The 16,798-nt window shown below is 33.9% G+C and overlaps 1 protein-coding gene across 2 annotated transcripts in view; it reads left to right on the forward strand.

Moving 5' to 3' along the window:
- Positions 1-15,052, forward strand: part of LOC147072659 (zonadhesin-like) — a 28,741-nt gene extending 13,689 nt beyond the window's left edge. The window contains exons 3-9 of one of the 2 annotated variants that reach the window (XM_085946141.1): positions 293-469; positions 1,354-1,533; positions 3,325-3,498; positions 7,950-8,123; positions 8,651-8,836; positions 11,203-11,397; positions 13,444-15,052. In XM_085946141.1, coding sequence (XP_085802267.1) covers positions 293-469; positions 1,354-1,533; positions 3,325-3,498; positions 7,950-8,123; positions 8,651-8,836; positions 11,203-11,397; positions 13,444-13,622 — 1,265 coding nt within the window. In that variant the 3' untranslated portion in view covers positions 13,623-15,052. The remainder of the gene's footprint in view (positions 1-292; positions 470-1,353; positions 1,534-3,324; positions 3,499-7,949; positions 8,124-8,650; positions 8,837-11,202; positions 11,398-13,443) is intronic. The other variant, XM_085946142.1, reaches the window with a different exon arrangement.
- Positions 15,053-16,798: the final 1,746 nt, after the last annotated feature.

A 16,798-nucleotide genomic window follows, 5' to 3' on the forward strand; every position in this document is an offset into this window, starting at 1 on the left:
TCTTGTTTCACGTACTGCGGCGCACGAATAAGTGTCTCACGATGAACTGCATACGTATTTACATGTAACCGCATACCGCTACGCATTTGAATCCATTTCCAGGTTTTTTAAATTTTTTAAATGTAGGTGGTCTGCCACTAGTATCAGTGTAGTTAGATACAGCAAAAATAGTATTTATACTAGCATAGACGCAAGCCTAAATAATTGTTATCATAAAATAAAACACGTAGGTATTCGACAAACGATGTTTTCGTGACAACTGTATAATTTAAATTAAATCTCTTCTTTCCAGTAAAATGCCCAGGACCAAATGAATTCTTCAGCTGTGGGATTCCTGACGACAGAACATGTGATAATTTGATAATCAGGAGCGATATAATAAATGATGTCTGCACTGAGAGGTGCTATTGCAAAGATGGTTATGCCAGAGACGAACATGATATTTGTATTCCAATAAAAGAGTGTAAACGTAAGTATATGTGGGAGTCATGTATGGTGTGGATGAAGAAGTCGAGATGTGGTGGTTGCTCTGATGGATGGAGGAGCGAGTTTTATTTGCAGCATAAACAGTCGGTACAAGAGTATGTTACAGTAGTTATGTTACAATACTTATGATACTGTTCCGAGGTCCGAATCTCGGTAGAATGAGATGCTGCAAAACAGAGACTGAGTTACTAACAGACCAGGAACTTATTTTCGAGTGACATGTCCAATGATCTGACCGCAACTTATTGAAGTACTCACAATAAAAATAATATCTTGTAAAGAATATTTAGGAAATAATTATTATAATTGAGTCAGCTCCATGGAGTTTGCGTCATCGGATATAGCTGACTATGTGGAAAACTGGATATCGTTGGAATAATAATTGCGGTAAGCTATTTACTGAGTTTGCCATAATTGGACACTGCGGGGAATGGATGTTAAATAATTTGTAATTGCGGTAATGTATTTAATATCACCGACCAATAAGCTGACAAGGATTGACTTGTTTATCCCCGTATATATCTTGTTACGGCTGGGAGATAGAAATCCATTAAAAAATAACTAAGAAAGAGCACGGTTTATCTTTTAAAGATCAAGACAAACAGTGTAGAGATTACAATAATTATTTTATAAATTAGAGAATTAAAATGAAGCGGCTTACACGGCGGCAATAATTGCGTGAAATTTCAGAAGCTTCTGAACTTTTTTAATCCATGTATGCAATCTTGCAACTTGCGCGTGCATTTTTTTGTTATGGCCGCGATAATACGTACTGTCAGCAGTAAATCCATGCACGTGTAAACGGGGTACCACGATTGGGAAATCCCACAGAGGGTTTAAAAATAGAATCTGGTTATTTTTTTGCAGTTCCAAGTTGTAAGGACCCTAACGCTATCTATCGGCTGTGCAAGACATGTCCAGGGACTTGTGAAAAGCCAAATAGTCTAGGATGTGCCACTCAGGCGTGTGTTCCTGGATGCTCATGCAAGGATGGATATGTCCACACCAGTTCTACAGACAATACATGTGTAAAGCTCTCAGAATGTAGTAAGTATTTTATAAATTTGTAATTATGAAATTAAACTATCTTCTCGATTGTTTACAAATTTCAGCGCGACATAGTATGGAGAGATGAAGATTTTATAATCTATTTCGGATTTAATTACCATATTTATTTTGTAGCTACGTATTTTTTTCGACTTATACGAGGTACACCTAAATTAGAACTCTGCCATTCTGGGCAGTGTTGACCCGTGTGTCCCTGATAACTATCTTAGAAAAAGAGAGCATCAGTTGTTTATTCTCCCAAGGTGCAGAACCAACCTTCCATGGTAATGCCAATTGGGAGGTCGATAACTATGTTCAATCAAATTGCTTCGGTTGTTGATATATTCCACTTACGTGAGGGTGAGCTTAGGTGGACGCGATTTTATAAATTCTTAAGATAGGGCCTCTTTAGCAAACTCGGTGTACTTATTTGAACTTCTATAGATGTATAATTGTATTTTCACTGCTTATGTATGTTTATATCATGTTCTTTATTTTATATTTTCATTTTTATCGTTTTTATTAAGTACCCATTTCTTCTTCTTTATAATAATGATTTATGTCACATTGTGAACGCCTTAAACTTATAATTTGTAATGTCCACAATATGCTAAAAATAAATAAATTGAAATAAATAAAAAATAGCGGTCATATTAAAAGGTTGGCATTTTGCTAAATAACTTTATTTTTTTATAGGTTAAATACATGATTTTTTCATTAAGTCGAAGAGTTTTGCAGATTATTTATATAGTTTCAAAAATACATTATTACGGAAGGCACTGCATTGTTCTTATATTTGGAAATGGAATATAGAATTTAGATTTTTCATCGTGGGCGAGTCTAGTATATATGTCCACGTAAGATGGCTGGTGACTAAAAAGAGAGGGAATATTATTTGGTAAATGAGCAAGAAAAGTTTGACGTCGTACATACAGTATTATTTATGTTTTTAAGTAACGGGTGCGGTATAAAAAAGATGGATATGATAAGCAGTAGATATTTCGGAAAGTTTTCGGAAAGAAGAATGTACATGGGAAGGCATCGATCAATATGATAAAAATATCGATAAAGTAGAACTTCGATATATTGGACTAATGTGGGTGTAGGGGTGTCAGTTAAAGCCGAAAGTCCGTTATATAAAAACACAAACAAAATCCTGTTTCTTCGTCTTCGGAAGATATTTCTAGACACCCGTTGTGGAGTGACGTTAAAGCCTAGTACCCACGCACATTTTGCTCGATCAAGCATGTTGACTTAGAGGCATGCTCGTTGTTGCGTCCACACAAGCGAGCAACTCGACACAAGACGCTGTGAGGCCACCGTCGCACCGCCACGACTTCGACCACGAGTGAGAGCGAGCCCACTCCTAGCCTTGCCGGTGCGTCCTCACTTCCTCACTCAAATTAGATTACGCAAGAATTACAGACCTTCAATCTTTTTCGAATAGCGCAATTTGTTCGATGTCGAACAAAAAACCATCGAGCCAGATGGTACACACGTTGATACATGTTGGTATCGGCGTAAAACCATCGAACAAGAACGTGCGTGTGTACTTACTATAATGTTCGATGTCAACGCGGTTGCTTTCGGTAATCCTGCTTCAAAAAAAGTATCAAGATTTGTTTGCACGTTTGAATTCCGCTGTTTTTTTATAATCAACTCTCTAAAATTATAAAAATGCGTGTAATATAGTTGAATAATTGTAATATATTATTTGAATTTCAAATCCCAGATTTTCCGCCAATGATGATTATTTTGAATATATTCATATATGTTATTGTTTAAATACAGAATGTCCACCGAATGAATATTTCTTCTGTGGCGGCGTCTGTGACAAATCCTGTGACAATTTACTAGCTTCGTGTGACGATAACAACAATGGATTCTGCAAAGAAAGATGCTATTGTATAGACGGTTATGTGAGAAACAAAAAAAACGTCTGTATACCCGTCGAAAAATGCATATGTGAGGATATTTTTACATTATTTGTATACTTACGGTAATATTATGAATTTTTTGTACCCTCGATATATGAGTGGTATCAGTGATGAAGACTTTACAAAAGGGTTGTATTTAAAGCCTACATTCTTCAAAAAAATATAGTTTTTAACGTATTTAAACAATAACTTCTTGTGGGGCCAATTATGGTCGCATTCATACCAATATTTCCCTCCTACCTTTAATCTTAATTATAGTCGCAAGTCCAGGCGCTAAGTGTACCGTGCGAGTGATAAAAAGAACCATTTGCAAACTAGTGCATGAGTGCATGGCTCGGGACCTGCTCTAGCCATAGAGGCAAACAACATAGTCAAGGTTAGTGTCTGGATCGACTCCTGTTCGAGCCACTTTCCCCCGTCATCCACATCCACAATCATCTCAAATTACAGTTCACTAAAAAGCGCAGCCAACTTCATTATGACAACGTTTTTATTAGCTCGTATTCTTATTTGTCCGGTGGTTGTTTATCCAGTACAAATCTTGCAATCGATTTTTAACTAACTTCCCGACTAGCTAGACATTTTTTTTAGAATATATCAGAACACGATGCCAATGCATTCTTTCAATAATTTTAGCCATCTTTAAGTAGAATTGAATTCATTTTCAGTTAATTCTGTTTTGTATGAAAAATTATTTCGGAAGAAGTCCGTAATCAAATCCACTACGATTGGTTGCTAAGGGGGTGGTCCTGGAAACTAAATTATTAATATATACGTGCGTTACTATGGAAATCAAAATGACATTTCAGTATTCTATATTTGTTTGTTTGTTTGTTTTTTATTTACTTCATATCAAGTATAATAATTCAACAGAAAATTAAAAAACGATGTATATAAAAAGTTATTTTTATATTGTAATTATTTTATATTTATATTATACAAAAATGATACAATTTGCCAAAACATCTTTCTATAGGTATTAATACCTCAAAAAGAAAAAGACTCACGTGTCGGCTGGTGAAATCCTTCTTTCGGCATTACTTATGTTTGGGAAGTGTAGACATCATAGGGGCACAATTAGTTATATAACACAGAAATTTAATTTATAATTCCGTGCGGAATCAGATTTATTTACACTAAAAAATTTAAGTCATACATGAAGGCATACATAGATTCAGCATGACTGAGATAAATCGTAGTTATTATAGGGCGCACGATCGGTGATAAAACACATCAATACGGCGGGGGCTATGCATGTCGGTTACTTAAGGGTGCGCAACATTTAATTGGTTTGTACTACACTTTATATTATTACCACGTAGTCGCGTTTACACATTATTTATTAAATTTCACGGGCACTTCTTATTTATTAATTAAGAGGTTTTATTTGCTCTGCGGCGCGATGAATTGAACGCGGGAACGCGGACGTCATAAGAGCGGTTGCCCTAGGTAACGCGTCGGATGTGTTTCCGCAACTTCTATAGAATCGACTCGACTTGCTGCTATTGGGGTGAAATTATCAGGAGCGGCTCGCTCTTAGGAGGGTGAGATAGCAGAAGAGGACATGGGGGGGATTAACTTACTGCAAGCGTATCGTCGGTCGTCACAAAGTCTCGTTAGGTACCCCGGGTGCTTTTTGGGTTGCTCGTAGGACTCTGTACCTGGGGCTTGCTCTTTGCAAAGACCGCTTACGAAAAAATATTTGTAATATTTTTCTGTAAGGCAGGACTTTTCAACCTTTAGTTGGGGGTGTTTCGATATTTTTGGTTAGATTACTGATTTGAAATTTGAAACGTTCTCATGCTAGAGGTTTCGTTTGATAATAGAATGTATTACAAATATTGATTGCCCGCTTGAATGGCCAGACCGTCACGTTAACGGTACTAATACGCTACCAGATATGGCGCGAAAGGACTATTTCAATTAAATAAAAAGCTCCAACTAATTTCGAATATTTCACGAGTACAACACATACATACGATTATACACGTATTGTAAAAACACACACACATAATCTAAAAACCAGCGTCATACTATCGCACAATGGTGAAGGGTGGAGGTAGGCTCTCAATGTCAGACATAAATAGTGCATACTAAATTTTGTCAGTCATACTTATTTGTTTTCATTGAACGAAGACTACAATTTAGAGAATGATGGTGTTGGTTAGTTTTTAAAATTCAATTAAATCCCTCGAAATCCTTGCCACAATAGATAATAGTCAAAAAATATTCGTCTATCTATAAACTATCTAAAATTATGTCATTAAATCATACATACTTATGGATATTTTATACATAAGTACCATAATATTTTTATCTGTTATGGTTGGCTTTAGGCTATACTTTTTTTTAAACGGTCATTTTGCAGTCATCAAATGTTTAAAATAAAAGATAATAAGGCTTCAAAATTATGTAAATAGATTATCTACAACGTTTAAGGAATATCCAGGATGATGCTTTGAAAATAGCATAAAAGCTCCATTTTGACGTACGCTGAGCATGTGGGCCGTTAAGCTAGTCAAGTCAAGTTTATATGATTCAAAAGAAAATTTAAAAAACGTTGTATATAAAAAGTTCTTTTAATCTTGTAATTATTTTGTAAATAATATAATATAAATTCGGTTCCATGAAAAAACAAAACATGACAAAACAGAACAGTGACAAAAAAGAACACCCAGGGGAAAAATATAACTTTCATTTTTGTTTAATCTATTTATTAATTAAATACTTATAAAACCTATGCTTATAAAATAAATATATATGTATAAATAATTAATATTTAAATTTATTTCAATAAGTGAAATCATCAACTGTTTACTAGGTATATAAGCTTGATCCTATAAGGATCGGATATGGTCTGTAAGCTTACATTTATTTTTTTACAAACTTTTGAAAATAATGCATTTTTTAATAGCTTGCCAGCAATTGAGGAGCAAACGTTCAAAAAGTGATTTGTCACACAGATGTTGAGCTGAGATAATCACGAAATACATATTGTTTAATAACCTAGCCTATGTACTCAAAATGTTTTTTTATTATAAAACTATTTAAGAAAGGAACTTTAATCCTCGTATTTTGTATAATCTAAAAGTCATGGAAGTGGTTCATTTTTTGATTTGAAATTTGGACAAAACACGATTTGCATGAAACTTGTGGACAAAACATCATTTGAATGAAAATCAAGGCATTTCATTTATATCATATATTATTTTAATAAAATGTATTAGGGAGCATATTGTATAATATTATGTACAGATTGTTAAATAGTAAAATGTTTTGGCTCCACACAGTCACATATGACCTCTTGCTCTTCTATATTGACCGATGGTTCATCAAAAAGTATTTTTTGTACCATTCTAGTCCTCCATCTCCGAGATTCTTCCATTCGCCAAACATTACTTTTACGTTATTTTTCTTCTCTTGGGATATGAAATATGATAAGGGCAACGTGTCCGGTTGCACTTATTGCAAATGTGAATAAAATATACTTTTCTTCACCAAGTAACTGCATTCTTCCGGGCTATCGCTAATATAATGAAAATGTGTATTTTCTTTGACCAGTACACGTTTTTGGCCACGTGGTATTATTTCTACTTTTAGTGATAATCGTTTTAAAACACTAATGCATGAGAAGTCTTTATACAGTTTATTCAAGGAGTTAGTGTCCACTATGGTCCAGTCTTCACCCAGCACATTTACTGGGCCGATTCGTTTACACACTTCTTGGTAGGTATTCCTCCGGTGTCAAAATAGTTTGCTTTTTTCTTAGTATTTGTGCAATACAACCATCACAAAACAGTCGAAGTAATATTTTCCCTTGGAAATCCATATTTCTTAAATGGTAAAGCTGAAGATATTGTGTTGACTACCTTTCCCAGCTTTTTCTTCTGTCCAGGTATAAAAATGTGGTATAGAATATCTTTTTTTTGCTTCAGATTGTTTTCCACTTATAGAAATTCTTTTTCTAGAGCCAATATTGGCTTGGCCAACTTTGATATGGTCCACACTATCTTCTTGCATCGTAAATTGTTATAGTAAATTAAATTTTATTAACATCTTGTTGAAAACACAACATCTTTAAACAATACTGTCACTGAAGTAACAGCTCATAGCTACCGTGCAAAATGTGATTAGTCACATTTGTAATATGGCGGCTCCTACGCTGTGATTGGTTAATAGGACAAAACATCGTATGATTGAAATCGAGTGCTAGAGAAATCATGGTTTGCTTGAATGTGTCATTTTTAGGATTAATTTTTTATAAGATAAAACGTTCTTTGAACACTGATTCTGGTCTCCTTTCATAGATTTCAATATGGACTATCAGAATTGACAATAAACAGCATTTTTCAAAATGTGTGACAAATCACTTCTTAAATGTTTGCTCCTCAATTATTATTAGCCAATGCTCATTTAGGTCTCCTTGAAGTTGTAAAGAAAAAGTGCCAATAGGTATATATTTTTTTTGTTATTATTTAGTTCCTAAATGCAAAGACCCTAACGCTGAGTACCTGGTATGTAAACGATGCATAGGATCCTGTGAAAACAGGGACATTTTCTGCCCCCTTTCTTGCATGCCTGGATGTTCCTGCAAAGAAGGATTCATACGGACGAGCAAAAAAAATGACACATGCATCAAAGAATCATTATGCAGTGAGTGATACTTATTTTTTGTACCTAAATTTTAATGCTATTAAAATAATGCACACAAAAATTTCAAGGTCAAATTTTTTTCATAAATTACGATATAATGCAGGGGTAGTCAACAGGGTCCCTACCGCCCCCTACTGGGCGTTCCAGCTTTCATGGTGGGCGGTAGGGGTTTCAAAAGCATTTTCATTATTTTTCATAAAATTCCCCGTGACAATTTAAATTTAAGAATTTAAAAAAAAATGTAATTTCATTATAAGATTCTAATGCGCCGCTAGACGGCAGCGACTTGCTTGCCCAGCTTGTACAAAAAATATGGAACACTTCTCGGTTTGCGCGAGCTACAGTTTTCCCATCCATACACACGGACCATCCATAAAAAACGGTTTGCGCAGGTAAGCTTGTGGTAAAGCATGAAAGTCGGCGCTTAAGCCTATCCTATATAAATCATATTTAATAAAACATTAATTCCAAAAATCATTTCACAAGACAATAGTTTTAATAAAAAAAAACTTAAAATAATCTTACAGAGGACAAGCGGTGTCCTGGAAAGTATCAGTATTACACGACCTGCAGGGAGCAATGCCCAGCGATATGTCCAGATCAGCATGGTGGAAGAAAGTGTGCCGCAGTGGTTTTACCGTGCCAAGCTGGATGCCAATGTATCCATGGATATTTAACATCTAAAATTGGATGTGTGGAACCAAAAGATTGTCGTAAGTAAATTATTGTATCATCAATTATTATTGAAACTGTTGCATTTCTGGATTATAGGTCACCAGTTCGAATTCCGGTGGCTGTTTATTTTTAAAATCTTGAAGATGTAGTTATCTATCTAGCTAGTAGCTAGTAACTTTTCCGGCATTGTGTGTGAGACCGAAGTGGCGCAGTCTTGCATTTTTATGTCACGTGATCTATTATTATCTTTTTAAATGCAATTTTTGGTCCTCAACATTATTAATTAACACAGATTCATCATCATCAAGTCAATCAAGTACAAGAACCCGGGGATGGGTCTTCCTACAACAATTTTTTCCACTATCCTTATCGTGTTTAGCGACAATGCTCATTTTTGATTAAACGGCTTCGTCGACCAACAAAATTATCAAGAGACCCAAGAGCGTCCATTGCATTCTGAAACAGCAACTGTCTAGTGTTGGATTTGGTCGGGTAGAAACCACATTTCAACAAAGTTGATCAAGTTTCAAGTTTCATTTTATGAAGTTGAGGTACTTTCTACTTTTAGTCATCTAACATTACAGTCAACTGGTTGCATATGCAAGTAACCAAGGTGATTACAACAATAATGAAGATCTTGGCATAAAAACAACAAATGACCACTTTTTTCCATTTTCTTATTGCATTTCCATATTCCCTGTGTATGATTACATACAACTGTGCAAAGATATATTTAAAAAAAATCGTAAGTCCCTCAAATCTGCTCTCAAAAATAGGCCACTTTTCTAAAAACCGCAATAGTCCAGGCATTTTTGTATGAAAACAGCAAAGTTCCAGTAGTTCTACATTTTTATCACCAGGCGGCGTTAGTAATGTTAGTATACATTTCATACTATTTAGTGTCTGAGCTGTCAAATTATCTTTGATTCGTTTAATTATTGCTTTTTATAACGTTTTCTTATGATTGTTTTTATATTGTATCATGGATATTACTAGCATAATATATAGACATCTGAAACGTTTCGAAAGAGAAAAATTAACAAAACCAAGCAACGTTTTTACTAAATAACGGTGACTATCATTATTGTTCAGTTGATAGTTCAGTTCAGTTGAATAGGGTGGTATTGGATGCAATAAGGAAAATTTTGGGCCCTTCATTATAAAATCTAAAGAGACCGGAGAATATTTTTTTTAATATCAAAATATAGGTTAAATCTTTGACATTTTTTGGTAAAAATTTGTAGGCTAGTTATAATAATGTAGGTACAAAATAGACCAGGCTAGTAAGGGGGAAGTGCTTTGCAAACATTTCAGGTTCTCTGGGCTGTGGGATAGATTCAATGTAGTGAAGAAAAATCAAATGCCAGTCACGATTGCATTTTAAGCAACATATGATGGATTAATTCCATTGAAAGGAGCTAAAAAAAAGATATTTTTAAATTAGCTAAATATTTACTAAACCCAATAATTGCGTCGTTTAATTTGCTGATAGTGAAAGTGTCAGACGAAGCTAATCGGTTTTATTTTTTCGTGTTAACTATCAATTCATGGTGGAAATCCATTGTATTAATGATTTAATTTAATAAAACACATTTTTTTAGTACTTATTCTACTTTTAATAAATAAATCTGGACAGGCTTCTTCCGCCTTAGAGGGACATTTTCAACAATTGAAAACAGTTGGCAGAAAAACAGAGGCGGACGAAACCGGTCCAGATTTATTTATTAAAAGTGGAATAAGTAAATACTAAAAAATGTGTTTTATTAAATCAAATCAATAGTAATGTGAAACTAATCAGTATTAAAACCCGCACATGATTAAAACATTTTTTTAAATATTTAATTCTTGATTTTTTAGACACATTGAAGTCGTTTGTTAATAGGTAAATAATATGTCCAAACCTTATTAAAAGTTGTATAATAACAGAAATATATATTCTTTACTTTATTTAATAAAATTATAGTTTTAGTCATACTATTTACATTTCAATCTTTTCAATTTTGAAATAAAAACAACAAAGGTCCAAAAATTGTATAAAAACAGCAAATGTCACACTCATTCTTTTTTAAATATCCATTTAACCGAAATAAATTTAATATTGTTTTACATTCATATAGTGCACATAAGATTTTTCTATGATTACTCATTGTCAAATTAATAAAAAAAAAATTGACAACCAAGATATTATGTTTTTACTCTCTCCTGAAAAAAAAGTGTTTTGTGACATTTGCTGTTTTTATGCCATTCCTTACATCATGATTACTAATAATTATTGGTGTAACTTATTTTTCAGTATGTATTGGATTTTGAAAAGACAGAAAAACCATTTTTCTTTGATTTATAAATCTGTCACATGGAAAATATATACGATGCCTGTGTTAATATTCTATTATCTTTTCAACAGCTCCTTTTGTTTGCGACGAAAGACTCAACGAGATGTATTCAAGGTGTGGAGAAAAATGCACAAAGACATGCGACAGCGTCCTAGGTAAGCAGCCTCCATACTGCAGGAATGAAGACAAATGCTATCCGGAGTGCATTTGCAAGAAAGGATACGTGAGGAGTCGGGGTTTCAGATGTGTACCTGAAAAGAAATGTGGTTGGTTTGACTATAATTTAACAAATCATCGTTACTCCTGAAAAACAGACAAAGGATATTGTATCAATATTTATTTTATTTTCCGTTTACACGTGCATGTATTTATTGCTGACAGTTTTTTTCTCTCGCAACAATTGGACTGTATATAATATATGTATATAGTGGCAAGCACTACACCGCGACTCATTTTGAGGTTAACGAATTTTCATGAGCTGTCAAATAGTACCATAAAATGACAACATCGCTAACGCTTGAAGAATGAGATTGGAGAGACACAGTGACGTCCCGTGGGTGTAGGCAGATTGAGCGTCGCTTGGGGGCGGCAGTTATTCGAAGGGTGGCAAATCGAGGAGATTCGTTAGGTATATATATGTAGAAATAACTACCTAAACATAGTAATGACGGAAATATCTTTCCATTAAAAAATCAGCGCACTGGTTGGAAACAAAATGTATTAATTAACATAAAAGGTTTAACAGGACTGTAACTATTTGTCGGGTTCGCGATGTCTAGTTTACTTCCGTTGTCCTTGGACGTAACGTTCTTGATGAAAAGCAATGACACGTGCAGAATTGTATTTGAATTATATGTAGGTACATACTTACGTAATCTAAAATGTATCCAAAGATATTCTTGCCAGTCACTCGCGAGTTTCGGAAGTTATCAGGTGTATTTTTAAATGTATCTGAAACCGCGGACTCGTAATATTGTCTGTTGAAGCAGAGATTGCATTAAACTAAAACTAGATTGAGTGGTAATTATATTAATACATTTCTTAGATATTGGACTCATGAAAGGACGTAAAAGATACTGTATAAAAAAATTGGGCGGCATTTTGGCCCTGCCTAGGGGCGGCATTTTGTATAGGAACGTCACCGGAGAGACAGTCAGCACTTTTACGTGTAAACAGTTATTATCACGATAGTTTAAAATACACACTATTGGTGCAAATAAATCCATGCACGTGTACAGGTGCTATTACGTCAAGTCGTTTTGTTATGCGATTAAGTAACGACTTATACTTACTTACTTATACGCGGTATAAATGAGAATTCTGCTATTCCCATTGACCTGTGTGTTCTTGATAACCATTTTAGAAATCGGGAGCATCAGAAGCTATTGTTTGTTTTCTCAATGTACCTACTTCGACACTATCTACAAAGGAGACTGAAAAAACGTTTTTTTTTTTTATTTTCTTGTAACCCAACAAAGATGTTTATTTAAAATCTAATGTTCATGTTTTATAATTTATTGTGTATTGTACATTTATCTTGCTTATGGTGATGTTAAAATTTATAGGTACCTATGGGTTAAAAATATATATAAACAAGGGGAACTATATGTAGTTAACGTTAATCTTTACTGACGATTCAAGAAGAAACTAGAAGAGATTGATATAAAGTTGTTTGATTATCATCTAAGCAAAAATGTAAAATAACATTATATAAAAGATTATCTAACGTTGTTTGACTTTAAGCACTCGAATTGAGAGGGGAGTAAGTCTCTTCTTAGGCCGTGGCGAGGGCGGACAGCGTTCGGCGGAGCGTTGAGCGGCGTGCGCAACTCAAACGTATAACCGTGCGTAAAAAGGTTCGTACACAATGTCTTTTTTGGTTATACGTTTGAGTTGCGCACGCCGCTCAATGCTCCACTGAAGACTGTTCACCCTGGCCACGGCCTTAGTCTCAGATTGTATCCAAAATCTTGATGAAAAAGAATCTACTGATGATTTAAGCATTTCTACGAAATCTACTCTAAGTCTACAACTGCGATTTTAGTTACGTCTGGGGCGTTGACAAACTTAGAGGACCCCTTGTGATAAAAAAAAACTAAAAAATTTATACTTTTGAAAATTGCCACTGATTTAAAAAATTACAATGATCTTATTTGTTCCTTAATTTGTCCCCCCTAAGAAACGCGTGACCTACCTACCCCCGAGCGATGTAGCATGCGTAGCTCATATAATTAAGATGGCAAATAGAATGCGTTACATAAATCGCAAAGTAATAAATAATTGAATGATCCATGGTTTCTTGTAATTTGTAGGTTCATGTAAAGATCCAAACGAAGAATACTCTGAGTGTGGAACGCATTGCGAGAGAAGTTGCCAAAATCCAAACCTCGTCTGCGATAATACCTCATGCAAGATTGGGTGCTTCTGCCGTCCAGGATATATCAGAAATTATGGAAAATGTATTCCATATACTGATTGTCCAGCCAAATAGATTAGATACTTGACAAACGTGGAATCAAACAGTTGAACCCTTAATTGCATGATGGAAATCCTATAATGTAGGTACTAATAATAAGGTTTAATATTATTATAAATTAACAGTGGCACAATATGTGAATCAAAATTATAACTTGAATATACATAATTTGAAAACATCTCATGCATATACCGACTAGAAAAAAATACGACACCGGATGGGAGTTGAACCTGTAACCGCTGAATTGTGCTTTTCTAAATAAGCTACGGACATCTTACTTAATTACGACGATTTTAACTATAAGTTCTTACATGAAATGCTTATGAAAGTGAGTTATAATGTTAGCTATCGGTTTTTGTACATTAAATCAAGGTAGGTATCAATTAAATGCCTTAATTACTAACCGATATCACGGATTACTCCAATTTTATTAGTTTATAACGTACTTGCATTTGCTGATACTTAAATAAACTATAACTATTTCACCAGCACACTTTGTCAACTGCAGAGAACTGTTGCGCATGTTTTTAAATAAGATTTCATTAAAACAAAAAAAATATATTAATAATAATACAGTTTGTTGATGAACGGTCACACCATGCAATAAATCAGGTATGTTCAACTTTAAGTAGATTGTGTACTATTCATTATCTAAACTTGAAGTGATATACCACACTATTCCATTGTTATTATCAACATGAATAAACGTAGGGCCGTATGTATGAGATTCTGAAATTCTTTGTAAGCTATTTAACCGATTTTCCACCATATAGCGTATAGCACTGTTTGTGACGTAAGCAATCTGATGTCACACGTCATTCAAAATGGCTGCTTTATATGTCACTTTTAAATGTCATTTTAATAATGCATTCATTACAACAAACGTTTACTTGAGGCCCTAGTTGATTTTGTAGACTCTGTAAAACATTTGCGAACTTTAAAAACAGTTCCTAGTCGTGCTGTTTATTCATATCATTTATTCATTTATTATTATTTCGTTTTGACATCTCATAATAGAAGTGATTGAAGTGAAGTTAATCATAATATAACTCTACGTATTGCCACCAAATGGAACTGTTTACTGGGAATACTTTATCCTTTCGTACAGAAGAATTATATAATAAATCTGATAAAATAACTGATAAATTATATAAAGTTCATAATAATTATTCATGTATAATTATTAAATTTATTTGGTACCGTTCGCACACTTTCAGACACATTTACAATTTCAAAATTTTAAATTAATGATTGGGGAATGAAATTTTATAAGTTTGCCATTATATGGACGCCATGATACATTATGACGTCACATCGTGACGTTGCTAACCGACGGATTACATTTGCACTCATGCATACAAACGAGCAGTATTTAGCCTATAAAGTATTTGGGAATCTCATGCATATGACCCGTAGGTATTACGCTAAGGATAGTGAGGCGTTACAAAAAAAAAAAATTATTCACCACCAGAGAGAAATACTGTTCACATATGCGGAGAAAACGATGTGTGTTAGTTTTCTTTTGGGCCTTCATTGCAGTCATCGCCAAGCCAATTTAATATTGTGTAACGAGTCTACTGCAGCGATGCTAAAGGGTCTACGCCTTTCTTTAAAGCGCGGGAAAGCAAACATACCTATCCCAAATTCTTAATTTTTTACCTAGGCCGTGAATTGTTTTGTATTATTTATTACTACCTACATATTTGATTTCCAAATAAATGTATTGTATAACCAAATTGGCTTTTTTTTTAATTATAGGGCTTGTGATTTCCATACTTTTCGATGAAAATATTTGGCCATGTATTTTTCCGATTTTCGTAGTTTTCTGTCTATTGCAGATAAACACAGAATGCGAGGAACGATTATTCAATTGAGAGATTATATTTGTGAACTGCTTGATTGAAAGTTTTGATGTCGACTACACGTTATATATAATACAATATAATATATATTTGGCCACGTATTTTTTCCAACTTATACGCGCTGTTAGTGAGAATTATGCCATTCTTTGTAGTATTGACTTGTATGTCTCTGATAACCAGTTACGTCCATAGACAAAATGCCACCCCTAGCCAGCGCTAAATCGCTGGCCCATTTTTATACGGTATATTATATCATCCTTTTATGACTTTAATATATAATAAATGAATTGTATGGATACATTACTAACAAAATATATACCACTAAAACATACAAAATTGAATTTAGTTATAAAAAGCGAATGAATATAATATAGGTAATTACCTATGTCAGACACTTACCCAAATCATCAGAGTCTGAGGTTCTATTTGGTGGATATTTCTGACACATTTGGTTTGTACGTACCATTAAGCAATACACAGATTGAACATTATATAATTTAGAAAAACACTTTCTGAGAGAGTATATTATAACCAATAGAAAAAAATCTTTTTTTGAAAAAAGTAAGCCACCCGGCCGGGAATCGAGCCCTACATCTCCACGGGCAAACGCCCCAATCGTCGCATTTATCCAATATGCTACGGTGTGACATACTAATAGCGACAAATTTTAGCTATTGGTCATTTTAATACCTACTCATCGGCGCTCTTCGAAATCAAGCTACTTTGGCAATCGATTTTTGTTTATTAAATCAAAGTAGGTAACTATTTACTATTACTTTTGATTTCTCCAATATTTTTTAGAAGTAACTACTTGCACTTGCTAATAATTTATAATTAACTATTTCTTTTATTCAAACGAATAATTCACAAGATTTAAGAATATATCATTCTAATTATTGAACATTATATAATTTAGAAAAACAATTTCTGAGAGAGTATATTATAACCAATAGTAGACCAAAGTAAATCCCCCTTGATGCCCTGCATTTTTTTTTATCGCGTCGCTATTTCTCGTAAGTTGTCGGCTATTGTTGGCTTGCTTCATTCAGTTGTATGAGAAAGCCGATTCCTTGCCCCTCTTTTTATTTAATACCTCTATAGTCTATGGTTTATAGTATATACTCTTTGTACTCTTTTTATACTATTTTTTTTTAATAATGTTTCTATTTATTTGTTCCCCTCCCAAGTCATGTTGTAAACGTCTTGAATTTGTAATTAGTGAAGTTCACTATATGTAAAAAATATTATATATATGTACATATAAATGAAATCATTATGCAGTGGCGCCATAGGTACCGCAAAAGCGGCTATTTTACATATAGTGAACAT

This window comes from Rhyacophila brunnea, unplaced genomic scaffold (genome assembly GCF_057557595.1).
Source record: "Rhyacophila brunnea isolate RB1 unplaced genomic scaffold, BYU_Rbru_1.0 scaffold_19, whole genome shotgun sequence".
Taxonomy (NCBI): Eukaryota; Metazoa; Arthropoda; class Insecta; order Trichoptera; family Rhyacophilidae; genus Rhyacophila; species Rhyacophila brunnea.